The 14,454-nt window shown below is 37.9% G+C and overlaps 1 protein-coding gene across 1 annotated transcript in view; it reads left to right on the top strand.

The window, feature by feature from the left end:
* The window catches only part of ADAMTS19 (ADAM metallopeptidase with thrombospondin type 1 motif 19), a 271,112-nt gene that overhangs the window by 208,058 nt on the left and 48,600 nt on the right, over window positions 1-14,454 (top strand). Inside the window, exons 16-17 of the mRNA XM_026652365.2 lie at window positions 2,989-3,069; window positions 14,044-14,201. Coding sequence (XP_026508150.1) covers window positions 2,989-3,069; window positions 14,044-14,201 — 239 coding nt within the window. The remainder of the gene's footprint in view (window positions 1-2,988; window positions 3,070-14,043; window positions 14,202-14,454) is intronic.

The raw sequence follows: 14,454 nt of genomic DNA, 5'->3' as shown, positions 1-14,454 counted from the left end.
GCACTTTAGCTACTGTTAATATTTTAAATATGCCAGTTATGTTGTAAATAAATGTTTGGATATTTAAAACACTTACTGCTTGATCCTTCCCCTGAATCTGTGTCTGGGGTAACGGCTGGGGAGGGTTGGTAGGGGATCTCTGTCAGGGTGATGAAGAGCTCCTGGCTGTCGGGCAAATCAGCGTTGTAAGCGCTGTCTACTGCCTCGTCCTCCTCATCTCCTTCCTCCTCTTCCCCGTCCGCTGAGGAACCGGCCGCGGACAATATCCCATCCTCAGAGTCCACGGTCAGGGGTGGGGTAGTGGTGGCGGCCGCACCTAGGATGGAATGCAGTGCCTCGTAGAAACGGGATGTGTGAGGCTGGGATCCGGAGCGTCCGTTTGCCTCTTTGGTCTTCTGGTAGCCTTGTCTCAGCTCCTTGATTTTCACGCGGCACTGCGTTGCATCCCGGCTGTAGCCTCTCTCTGCCATGGCTTTAGAGATCTTCTCATAGATCTTTGCATTCCGTCTTTTGGAGCGCAGCTCGGAAAGCACGGACTCATCTCCCCACACAGCGATGAGATCCAAGACTTCCCGATCCGTCCATGCTGGGGCCCTCTTTCTATTGGATTGCACGGCCATCTCTGCTGGAGAGCTCTGCATCGTTGCCACTGCTGCCACTGCTGCTGAGCTCGCCACGGTGTCCAAACAGAAACTGCGCTTCAAACTGCCCAGACAGGAAAAGGAATTCAAATTTTCCCGGGGTGTGGCTGGTCAGAGCATCCGAGCTCGGACTGCTGTCCAGAGCGTCAACAGAGTGGTGCACTGTGGGATAGCTCCCGGAGCTATTACCGTCGATTTCCATCCACACCTAGCCTAATTCGATATGGCCATTTCGAATTTAGCGCTACTCCTCTCGTTGTGGAGGATTACAGAAATCGATTTAAGGAGGGCTCTATGTCGAACTAAATGGCTTCGTGGTGTGGACGGGTGCAGGGTTAATTCGATATAACGGCGCTAAATTCGACATAAAAGCCTAGTGTAGACCAGGCCTCAGTCTTTCCATTGAGCTGAATCGGATGACTTATGCACATAAGTGTTTGCAGAATTGGGGCCTAAAGCCATAAGGTTGTTCACCTTTTGCTGTGTCTAGAAGCGAACACATTTGGAACAATCCTTTATCTGAAATTACATTTGATAGATCATTATTTTAGCTGTGAAATGTTTGTGTGTAGTTATGATTTCCGCTTCTTTCTAAAGAAATTTGCAAACTTTCAAGATAGCGAGTAAATTATTTTGCACAAGATACTATAATGAGAAGCAGACTATATATGTTTGAAAAATTGAGAGATTTCAGTGCAATCTAGACTAAACTAAGCAGTGCTTTAGAAAAGAAAATTGGACACAGCCTTCAGATACTTGAATTTAGCCCTTTCTGAGGCTGGAGGTAATGTAGGACAGGGAAAACTGAAACACAAACAAGTCTGAAGGCTACGAACATATAAAGAAAGAGTTGCTAAGTTCAGTTACAGATCAAAGTTTGAATCTACAAAGCTATAGAAGAGGTAGCTGACCACAGTCAAAATCTGTCAACTGGCATTTATAACAGAGATAAACATCCAAACATATTGTAGGATTTTAGGTTAGGACTATCATGGAGCAGTACTAATCAACTTTTAAGCATGACTATATGAGGAGATATTTTCTGACTTTGGAAACTGAAATTTTAATTAATTAACTTTTAACAAATTTTTTAAAATATACTACATTAAATGGGATAATTTCATGTCAACTATAGGATATCAGGATGTCAATACTCAGTAATATAATTTCATATTACAACTACATTTACAAAATGAAAAGTCATATGTTGTTATCTATTCTGTGAGGTCTGTCTAGGGGTTTTTAAAGTCTTGGTTCATAAATAAAATTTCTGATTGGATATAGCTTTGCACCAATAACTAGCTTCCTGCACTGCCTTTTAACCATTTTTTTTTAATTTAAAGCAGCTGACTATACAACATTTTAATAAATCCTACTTTCTTATTAACTGAAAACATAACTGAAAAGTTCACCAAATTATTAATACGCACAATTGAAAGCTCAAATCTATGTCAGAATAAGGGTTGAGTATGGTAAAGGAACAAAAGAGATTTAGAAACCACATTCAATGTATTTTATTTGTTAATTTTTTAAAACCAGAACATCAAAATTATACATGCCACATAATGTTGGAATTCCATCATGGGCTTCAGGTGCCCATAATGATAGAGCACTCCATTTATCTTGAGCCAACTTCATCCATGTGGTTTCTGCCCCCAGAACTTCTTGAAGGAATAGCAGCTTTATTATGTTCATTTGGCTATAGATCATAGTATATATTATATATAGCACATCACATGGATAATTGTGTGTTTTCAATGTTTTAGAGTTTTTAATGGGGCTGTCAGGAAACCTAGCAGCCCCATCTCCTTATCTCATGAAGGAGAGAAAATAAGCCTTGTGAAATTTATCTTTGAAGTCTTTTTTTTTTTCATATAGGAGTGCTAATTAAAGACACAGAGGGCTATATTTTCTCCTTGTTTATGGGCCTGATTCCATGAAGTGTTGAACATCCTTAACTCCCAGGCTGTCTATGACTACTCACAGACCTAAAGTGTAAGGCTCATGCTAAAGTAATACTTTGCTGTATCAGGGCCCATGAAGTCAATGAGAGTTGTAAGTGCTCAGCAGCTTTAATGTTCTGGCTCTATATGGGCATCTCCCATTAGTATTCATAGCAGTCAGTCACAAGGACCATGGAACATACCCTTTACATGAACTTATTTTTGGGCGTTCACAGTACATGCTATCTTTGTAAAGGCTGTTTATGACAGGACATCCTGGAAAATATGATACAATATTAGATTAAAAAGAAGAATAGAATAGCAGGTTAAAAAAAAACAAAAAATGCAAAATCTACTGTTCCATAGTTTTGTATTTAACTCACGACATTTGATCTCATGCTTAGGTTACGTTGAAGCTTTGGTGATACCTGCAGGAGCAAGAAGAATCAAAGTTGTGGAAGAAAAACCAGCTCACAGCTACTTAGGTATATTTTGTTTAATTTTTTGTTTGTACCCACAGCAAAAAATTACCATACTCCTGGCATGTCTGACTAAGAAGTGAACCACAGAGAATATGAAAAGAAAGTGAATTCTGTGGAAAGGACCTTTAAAGGAACTGAGCCTCAGGGGAATGACAATTGTGTGCTTGCTTTTTAATAGATTCCTGAAAAATTACAGTTGTTGCTGTTCTGTTCCATGTTTTCAGTTTAAACTGAGAAACAGAACCAGTAAGAATTAATAGTGCAATGAAATGAAAAGTCCCTGGTTTGATCTTTGTATAAGCATAATTAACCTATAAAAAAAGGTTTTATCTGATTAATCTCACTGTTTTCATGGAAAATAAAACCAAATTAAGATCATAAATCTTAATAATAGCAGTCCTGGAGTTCAAAGGTTTGCTTTCAAGTTATCATGAGAGCTGCTCCTGCTCTGTTAAAATATCTTAAAAGGTTCAGTATTTTGGATTTCTCTATTGTGTAAATACACTGATGGTTCTTTTTTTTGGGGGGGGGGAGAGGTTGGAAATGATGTCAGCTCATACAACAGAATCTCAAATTGATAACCTCAGTTTTAGTGGTAAGTTTTCTAGGGTATTTTTGTTTAAGAGTAGTATTTTTAAATAATGCAAGTTGAAAACCAAACATACCTTAGATATTTAGTAATATATTATTCTGTGCAGGAGTGGACGTGTCTTTTACAACTTGTGTATTTACTTACCCAGTTCCTATGATATATGAACCACTCAGCTTCATCATCTAGTCCATTTCATCTTGTCCAAACTTCTTGTAGCGCACTCTGATAATGAGGGGCAGGGGACAGTCCCAATCCTATTGTATGGGACACCCAGGAGGTGTGTGGGTTACAGACAGAAGCATTCCATCGACATAGTGCTGTCTTCATCGGGGTAAAATAGGTTCTACTGCGTTGCTCAGGGTGACCCCTGAGCAATATAGCTGAGTTGACCTAACTTTTCAGTGTAGACCAGCCCTTAGACTCGTAAGTGCCTAAATCACTTTTGAAAAATGAGACTTAGGCTCCTAAATCAGTTCAATGTTGCAATGTTGAGTGCTGCATCACCTAAATAGCTATAAAAATCTGGGCCATACCCACCTGGGACACAGGTGACATACAGAATAGTCGGAAATTGAGTGAGGAATCTATGCTTCTGTTTGACTTAGAGGAATCAAACTCATTTGTGAGTAGCAATCCAGCTCTTCTTCTAACCAATACTTTGGTTAGGCTCAACAAGAAATATACATGCTTTTTTCGTGTCACTACATAACATCACAAAGTATCATAAGGGGCATCCTCAGACATGATACAAATCTTTGGAAATGTGCTCCTTATCGTGGTTGGTCACTAATTCTTAGTCATTTGTCATTTTACTTTTACTTTTTTTAAGAACTTAAAGCAACTCAACCTCATTGAGGTCCAGCTATTGTTATATTTGTAGGGCATTTGTTCAGCCATTTTTGTATTATTGAGGAGCAGGAAAAGGACTTGAATAATATTGTTCAAGTGAAAATCATATGTTCTTACCGCGGGAAGGAATTTCCTTTAAACTTTTCTTAAGTTGCTTGGTTGCAACAGTTCTGAGAGCAGTTTAAGAGTCTGAACAGAATGAAAAGAATTCCAAAGTTTGAGACCAAGAATGAAGATTTCAGCTCAAAAAGATCATTTTGTAGAAAACTCTGTAACTGAAAAATGACAGTTGTAATGCACATTGATACATCCTTAGCTACATCCAGCATTCCCTATCACAAATCCTATAAACAATTTAACTATTCTCGTTTCTTTTTTTAATTTTTAAGTTTCTTTATGCTATTTTTACAATGTTGAATGCTTTATTCTCTTAATTTCTGGCCCTAACAACAAACTATGTCAACTTTACATATTCAGGGCCAATTTTTCAGAAAATAACCTCTATAAATGCTATAGAGAGGCATGCAATATGGCTGCAAAAATATACACTTCCAAAGCAGAAGCCAAGTTAAGACTATTGGAACATTTGGCCCTTATTGTACTAGTGTAAATTCAGTATGGGGGTAATCAGAACTGTGCTTCCATCTTCACAAGTAGTGGGGAGCAGAAGCACTGTGATCTGGGTCCTGCAATTGTATTGGCTAAATTGCGCCTTATAGCCACAGTCCACATGAGTAAAGAGAGAGACTGGCTGTTCTACAGCAGCAACTCTCAGGAGGAATTCTAACTGATTGTGCCAGAATTGTTCCTGAGCCCTACAGAGAACATAAGATTCGTTGGTAGCAATTCTACCATCCTAGGAGAGGAGAGGTTGCAACATGTGATCGTCTGTGCAGTTGGGCAGCTCTGCCATGGCCCAATCCTCACTCTCTCTCTCTCCTCACCCCTTTGGGGAGCTAGAACCCTAGATGGGGATAAGACAGTGTATGCACTCCCAGCCACACTGTGACTAGGTCCTGCACAGACTCAAAAGATTTACAGAATCTCTCTTACCTGTGAAAGATCCACATATTAGCTAGTCAGCCCTAGATACATTACATGGTCAAAATGGCAATAATGATCCTTCTTCAGTACATCATTCTTAAGATCATGTGGGTGGATAGAAATTGTACTCAATGACGAAAAGAGAAAACAGATGTTTAATTAATAACATTTCCATGCATCTGAAATCCAATTAATTTTAGAATTAAAACACAGTATTCAAGAAGGAATTTGAGATTTCTGTCTAAGGAGTAGATTAACATTTGTATTATTTCAAATCATGTTAAAACTGTTGCCAGGAGACTTGATTAATTTTCTCTTGCTTTACAATCTCTATCATAAGAATAAGTTATGAGAAATTCAGTGTTTCGTGTATTAGCTGAATTGTTGTACAGTAATGCTGTGCTTTGTCCTTTCCTCAATTTTAAATTTAACAGGCTGGAAGTACAATGATTTTTTGTTTTAAAACTTCATTAATGTGGGGTAAAAAAGGTAGTTTACAGTATGTTTTTCATTAAGAATGTATTAGGCTTTCACGGCAGAATTCTCATTCTTGTGACAGTATTATATAATGACATGACATAACCCATTCCCATAATGATGTAATAAGAATGGATAATGGAATATAACTAAAGAATTGTTTTATAGTGTAACAACTATAATCATCTCCTTACCTTCGGATATTCTGCTAAACATATGTTAGAAGGAAAAAATAGTTATTTTTATATGTAGCACAGAAGTGGATTACTTGTGACTTCTCAGATATACAGTCAATCTCTTTCAAAGATGTAAGCCTTTTGGAGTCCTGAGAATTTAATGCTACACAAATTTGTAATCACCAGTTCCATTTTGAGGCATCTAATGCATAATTGTGCTGCATGTGGTTTCCATTATGGAATATGCTTCCTAAGGAAAAAAATCTGTCATATGGTCCTTTTATGTAGCCTGTCAAAGCACACACAGTTTTAAATATCATCTCTGACAATGCTTTTAAATATCTTGGGCCAGATCCTCAACTTGTCTAAATTGTCATAGCTCAGTTGAAGTCAATTTACACCAGCTGAGGATCTGGTCTTTATCAACAAGAATTTGTACAACTTTGTGTATTAAGACCAAGCATATTTCCCTCCCACTTCCCCGTGCTTAAAAATTCATATAATATGGTTAATATGTAGCACTTTTGGAGCTAATTTTATACCAGTATAAAGTAATCATATGTTCTTTAGAATTTGCTAATGGTTTATATTCTTGCTAGTTAGTACTTTATTTCATGAATTTTGTGATTTAGAATGATAGAAACTAAAGCTGCCAAATTAAAAAAAAAAAAAAAACACTGTGGGTTTACATTTTTTTTCATGGAGAAGATTATGTGGTTTTATTTTGTTTTAATCTGGTAACAAAGACTCTGTGGGATTTACTGTCTGTAATAGTCCTTTTCAGTTCATTCAAATATTAGAGAAGAAAAGTCACAGTCAGATCTCCCAGTCCAGTGTTTTGTGCATACGTAATAGGTAGAACTGGTAGCAGTTGATCAACACATTTCAGAAAACACCCAGAATTAAGCATATGAAAGTCTATCATGCTCAACTGATATTTGTTTAAACTTGGTGAAAATATTTATAGAATTCTCACCTTGCCAAAGCAGTAAATTGCGAAATGACTAAAAGTTAGTTATTCCTTCTCATTTATGAAAGCTAAATCCAAGACCTCTGTTCAGAAAAGACCCATGCTATATCTTGCTTATGTGTTATTTTCATTTTTAAAGGAGGAGATCTAGACACAAGATCAAAGCACAAAAATGTGAGCACAATTATGCACCTATATTTGCATTCTCAGTTTCAAAGACTATCCATGCAAAATGGGTAATTAAAAAGAAATGGCTAGTTAGACATGTAATTAGCCATTTGTTGATGCATTTATCCAGATGGCATACACAAACGTAACTACAGTATACACACAAACATTATGTATACATTTTTGCACATACATACTTTAATATGAGCCTCTGGGCTCTTTTTTTTTTTTAATCTGGTCCTTGAGCTACATAGAACAATTGTGCAACAACCCTCTCTTTGATAAATGCCATTAAGTTACTATTCTTGAGAAATTGTCTTGGGTACTTAGAGGATTCATCAACTTTATTGTCAGAGTAGGTACAAAATGGAAGTGACAGAATATGTGAAAATTTATCCACAGTGCTAAAGATTTAAACATGTATATGTGAAAACAGTTACACAAATTAAAACACTTAAATCACATTGCTATTCAGTGAAGCAGTTAAGTACATATTTAACTTTAAGCACATGCTTAAATCCTACTGACTTCAATGAGATTTAAGCATATGCTTTGTTGAATAGTGATGGTCTTCTTATTATTTGCAGAAACTGTTGAGAGAGAATACATGCAGATTGCTTTACATAAGTTAGTTAAAGTTGTATCATCCATAAAAATCCCAACACCCTGTCTCCTCGGTTTCATTTTGTAGTAACCTTGATGACCTTGGCACATGGCATTTCCTGAGGATTAATGAACTGTTAAGGTTAACTGCCTGAGGTTCTGCTGAGGTGCCATCATCTCCTTCCTGCCCATCAGTAATCCTCAGGAAATGCCCAGTGCTTTGATAGTTATTACTTTAAAAAAGAAAAGAAAAAACAGCCCCCATAGGCTTGTTCTTTACCCACATGAGTGTATGTAATATTCACACACAAATTCAGGATATATATTTGGAATCACATTAGTTATACCAAAAAAGCCATTAATAAACATTGAATCACAAATATCTAAATACTTTATTTGTATTTTAAAAGGGGAAAATAGAAATATATTCTCTTCAGTACTAGGAAAACCCGATGATCAATATAAACTGTCATCTTTGTTTTCTGTACTATTCCTATTATACAGCATTACCTCCATATTATATCTTTCCCTTTTTATTACACATCTTATTGGAAATATTTCTCAGGCACATTCTAAATACTGCCCTGCGTAGCTTTTCATAAAATGTTTAATTATTGGAGTATGTGATTTTGTAAAAACTGAACATTTTTCTGAAATTCTTCATTTGGGGAAGGGAGAGTCTCTTTTTGACACTGTGCATGCTGCGATATACCTAATCAAACCATTGCAAAGAGGTTGTGTGGTCCTGATAACTATTCTTCTTTGGTTTCCTTATGCTCAAAACAGTGGCCTGACATAAATTAAGGGACAAGCAACAAATAGGAGAGCTTCCTACAGAGAGATAATATCAAACTTCACCCTCAGTTATTTGAGAGATGATGGGGAGTTTAGGTTATTCAACTTATAATATCTCTATATGAAAGTAATATAATGTCTAATAGTAAATTTCTTCACATAATCAAAGATATTTATCAATTAAACTATGTTATTCATTATTTAGCACTAAAGGAGTACCAAATATATTACTTTCAATATTTTTAAATGTCCCATTGTTGGATAATGAAAAATTGAAAAATGTGCTTGCAAAAGTACATTTAAATAGAAATAACACTAATATTGGTACATTATATCAAATTATATCTAATTTGAGAGGCACTGATAGTGGCTCCAAATATAAGGTTGTGACATAATTTTGCCTTTTACAGGGCACTAAGCTGAAATTTTCAAAGGTGCTTAAGGTATTTGACCACCAAATTTCCTGGTTTTCAAATCCTGTAATTGGCTTTGAAAATGTGAAACAGTGGCTTACTTTAAAAATACTAAAAGTAGAATGTACACTTTCAGGGGTTTATGATTTTTTTTTTTTCCACACACACACACACACACACACTATTTTAGTCACTGGCAAGTGTTCCTGGAGAAGTAGTAAATGGTCAAAATTACATTCTGAAATTTTACATGTGGTGGCTCACCAAGTTTTGTACCCTCTCTGCACACAATATAACGCCCATCAATTCAGAAGTCACAAAAATGTGAACTTCCCCCTCATTTGAACTCAATCCCCTTTTTCTTAAAATCTTTTATCCTTTCTCTACAAAAATTGGCAATTTCCACTTAATCAAAAATAAAAATGTCAGAACAACGCTGATATTTCAGTAGTGTCCACGTAAAGAGAGAGAGCTCACCGTTACAGTACATAAATCCAGCAAATATACCACATTCCTCACCATCACTCAGTTATTAAGTAAATGGAATTTAGCTGTCACTCTTTTGGTACAGGCTAGCTTTTGATCTGTATTACAGAATGGCGCATTCTGTGGCATCAGATTGATCAGGAATAGGCACTGAGAGAGAATGTCACAGGATCTGACATATGTTTAGACATGCATGTGTTGGATGCTCAACTCACCCTAGATAAAGATTGAGGAAGAAAATAACTGAAATAAAATAACCTTTGCAGATTACTCTTAGTATTTAACTTTAACTAGGTACTGCAAAAGGATTCTGTAAATGTGTTTACATAGCGTGACAAAGTTCCTCCTCTGTCTTGGTGTGTCCTGTGCTTATTGGCAGATTTTCTTGCCTCAGAGATTCACCATGTGGGTTGGGGAACAGCCCAGAGACCTTCCCCTCTGGAAGAACCCACAGTCCAGGTCAATTGGGAGGTTTGGGGGGAACCCAGGCCCACCCTCTACTCCGGGTTCCAGCCCAGGGCCCTGTGGACTGCAGCTGTCTATAGTGCCTCCTGTAACAGCTGCATGACAGCTACAACTCCCTGGGCTACTTCCCCATGGCCTCCTCCAAACACCTTCCTTATTCTCACCACAGGACCTTCCTCCTGGTGTCTGATAACACTTGTACTCCTCAGTCCTCCAGCAGCACACCCTCTCACTCTCAGCTCCTTGCGCCTCTTGCTCCCAGCTCCTCACACTCACACCACAAACTGAAGTGAGCTCCTTTTAAAACCCAGGTGCCCTGATTAGCCTGCCTTAATTGATTCTAGCAGCTTCTTCTTAATTGGCTCCAGTTGTCCTAATTAGCCTGCCTGCCTTAACTGGTTATAGCAGGTTCCTGATTACTCTAGTGCAGCCCCTGCTCTGGTCACTCAGGGAACAGAAAACTACTCATCCAGTGACCAGTATATTTGCCCTCTACCAGACTCCTGTACCCCACTGGTCTGGGTCTGTCACAATAGCAATAATGAAAAGTAGTAAATTATGCTTTCCATTATCGTAGTGCAGTGGCACTCTTTCCATTTATTTCATGGGCTTTATAAAACTGAATTAATTGAGCTTCATAAAACTCCTGTGAAGTAGGAATTCCCATTTTACAGACAGGGTGCTTGTCTGTATGAATACTTAGTTTGCAGCAAGCTGGGGTGATAAAATCTACCTCACACTAGCCTGCCACGTGCTAACTGTCTGTGTGGACCCTGCTCTCAGTTCCCCAGCAAGCTTTAATCTACTCCCATTTCAAAGTAGGGTAGAGCAAATGGCACTATGGAACTTCTAGTGCGCAGCAACAGGATCCACATGGACATTTAGTGCGCAGCAGTCTAGTGTGAGGATGATTTACACCACAACTTGCTGTGAACTAAATGTTCATATACGTAAGCCCAAGAAAAATGAGGTACAGGAGGGAAATTTGGAGCATAGGAATTACCATACCAGATTATCCAGAATCTGATTTAACAGTGATTTATATCAGATGCTTCACAGGAAGATGCAAGAAACTACACAGTGGAAAATAATGGAATAACCTGCGCATGGATGAAGTTTCTTCTTATTCCCTACCAGTTAGTGGTAGTCTGAAGTATGAGTATGTATTCTCATTAGCCACACAATGTTTAATTAATCTTTTTGGTCTCAATGGTAGTGGTAACCTGTTCCCACAGGTCAGTCACATACTGTTTAATTATTTTTTTTTGATCAGTATTAAATTGATTGCCACTTGTTCTTGTATTATGAGAAAGTAAATGGGAGTGCTTAATTTACCTTCTCAATGTCATTCATTATTCTGTATATCACAGTTATCTTCTTTCTAAATCAGGCAGACCAGTCTTTTCCAGTCTTTTCTCATATGAAAGTCTTTCCATGACTCTAGTCATTTTCATCATCCACCTTTGAATCCCTTCTATTTCTGCTTTATAACTTTTGAGATTGGATGATGAGAAACAAATGGTGGGGGAAAGGGAAAGGTAAATAGAGCCAAGGCCAGCTCCAGGCACCAGCTTGCCAAGCAGGTGCTTGGGGCGGCCGCTCCGGAGAGGGGCGGCACGTCCAGCTATTCGGCGGCAATTCGGAAGACAGTCCCTCACTCCCGCTCGGAGCGAAGGACCTCCCGCCGAATTGCCGCTGCAGATCGCGATGGCGATCGCGGCTTTTTTTTTTTTTTTTGGCACCGCTTGGGGCGGCAAAAACCCTGGAGCCCGCCCTGATAGAGCCATCGTGATTAGCATATTAAGCAGAAGTCTCATCATACCAAATGTCTAGCCAGTTTGTTTTGCAAGTCTCATGGCATAGATGAGTTTTAAAAAGATTTAAAGGAGAATAATGTATTGACTTTATGGACATTAATAGGGAATATCTCCCATGCATGGGGATGAAGGTTGACATTGTTGGTAGAGTAGAGGCTTATTACATATTAGCACTGATAGGTAAGACAGAATTAAACGATGAAGGGCCTTATATAGGGATGCAAAGAGATGGAAGACATAGACCAATGAGCCAAGGAAATTACTTTAGCAATAGCATTTTGAATGGACTTGAGAGGACCAAGATTGCAATTGTCAAGCTTAGAATGAAAATAGTTGGAGTAATCAGGACTAGGACATATAGTATATCTAGATAAACTTGCCCAAGGTTAAATATGCAGTTGCAGAGCCAAGAATAGAATTTAAATCTCCTGATTCTCAGTCCTGAGCTTTAATCACAGGACCACCTTTCCTTCCTTCGAGTCAAATTCTGCAGCTCAAGTATGGGCCCTCAGATGTGACAAGAATACAAAAAGAACCAGAATGTTTCTGTTACATGGGAGGTCTGTTCAGAGTTCTGCACCCTCTGCACACCTTATGTGCCAACATGGAGTGTTTTGGAGATGGGACAGGGTTAGGTGGATCCACAGTTATGTTACTTCAGCAGCCAAACCCCCTCTTTTCTATGATTGACTGGGTACAAAACCTGAAGAGGTTGTTAAAGTCATATGGCTGCAGAGCAGCTCCTCTGTTGATCAGGGAGAGGATTCCATTCCATCTTACCCTCTCTGACCCTTGCAGACCTCCCCAGTTTGTAGCCCATTTACTTTGGTTGTGTGCTGGGGAGAGGATTTGGACCTTACTACCAACTACTAAATGGAACTTAATTAACTTTAAATAGTTGAATTGTTAAACCTAAAAGGCCAATTTTTGAAACTTATAAAATCACTGGATATTTTTAGTACAGGAATATTTTACAGCATTAATGGATTTTATAATCTTACTATTTATTGTACAGTGCTGTAGTGGCACACATTATTGGTGAATAATGCAATTGTATTCCTGCCAGTCGATGGTCCTATTGCCATTGTTTCCCATAGAAACATAACATAACAGTATAAATATAAATAGGAGAGAAGTTGATCACCAGGAATGACTCACATTAATATACAACTCTAAAAGAAATTTTGGGCACGAACTAAGGTGTTGAGGTTCTTTCACATAATTCTGAAGCCAAACATCCAATTTAAATGGGGAATGTGTAGAACTTCTTGCCCACAAGGTGACTTTGAGTATACTTTACTTCACATGACTGTTCAAGAGCCTGATTCTTTCAAGAATTACAGACTCTTCACAGGAGGAAAAAAATACTGAATGCATGTATCAAAAATGATGCAAAACCATTTATCCTCAATTCCTTGAAGTGTATCTTATTTAGTCTAATCAATGCTTACGATGAAGCCAAAAGGGGGAAAGAGCCCTCCCCCAACAAAGGTATTCCTGGCTTGAAACATCAAATTATGCCTATTTACAAAAGTCCGTTTTAAAAAAAACAGAAATATAGTGCATAAATGTAGCCTGTCTGGGACAATTACAGCATTTCCACATTTTCAGTTAGTAAGCAATGGGGTCTACTAGTTAAAAAGAAAAGGACTTGAAAGCAGGAGGTTTCTAAATCCTAATCTGCACTGACCCAGAGAGGTGCTCTGTGATTTCTGAAGCATTCCGTTTGTCCCCCTTATTCCTTAGGTCCTGTCGGTTCATAAAAATTACCATCTTGGGGGCAAAGAACTTGTATAGACCTGACTGACCTGTGTTTTAATCAAGTTACTGAATAATGCTACAGGCCGTTAGTCCTTGTAATCAGGCCAATAAAACTGTCCTAACTTCAGAAGAATCCAAATAATGGCAGACATATGTTTTTTGTCATGTCACTTGCCAGAAAGTGAATCTAGAATGTGCTGTTGTTGAAGTTTATTTATGTAGGTTATGAATGACCAATAGCTTTGTGAATTGAATCCTGTGATTTGACCAACTTGTAAATTATACTGACAGTACAATATGAAGACGCCATACAGTATTACAGTAAAGTTCTCTTTCACATCATTTTTTAATATTTCCACAGCTCTTCGAGATGCCAGCAAACAGTCCATTAATAGTGACTGGAAGATAGAACATTCAGGAACATTCAATATTGCTGGGACTACTGTCCATTATGTTCGGAGAGGTCTCTGGGAGAAAATCTCTGCCAAAGGTCCCACAACATCACCTTTACATCTACTGGTATGACAATATGGATTATGTTTTTTACCTGTTTTGTATGAAATAGCATGGTGGTTAGGCTGGTGTTTTATGTTTCTGGAATTCTTTAGCAATCCAAATAGTTTGACAGTTTTTCCTAATGTGAGATAGCTAGAAGCCATAACTGAGATGAAATCTTTTGTGTGACAAACGTCCCTTCCAGTTCTAGGAGATAGGATATCTCCATATATTATATTATATTATATTATATTATATTATATTATATTATATTATA

The sequence above is a fragment of the Terrapene carolina genome, unplaced genomic scaffold (assembly GCF_002925995.2).
Source record: "Terrapene carolina triunguis isolate 2854851 unplaced genomic scaffold, T_m_triunguis-2.0 Scaffold113, whole genome shotgun sequence".
NCBI lineage: Eukaryota > Metazoa > Chordata > Testudines > Emydidae > Terrapene > Terrapene triunguis.
Note: the sequence above shows the minus strand (reverse complement) of the source record. Positions and strands in the feature narration are given on the sequence as shown.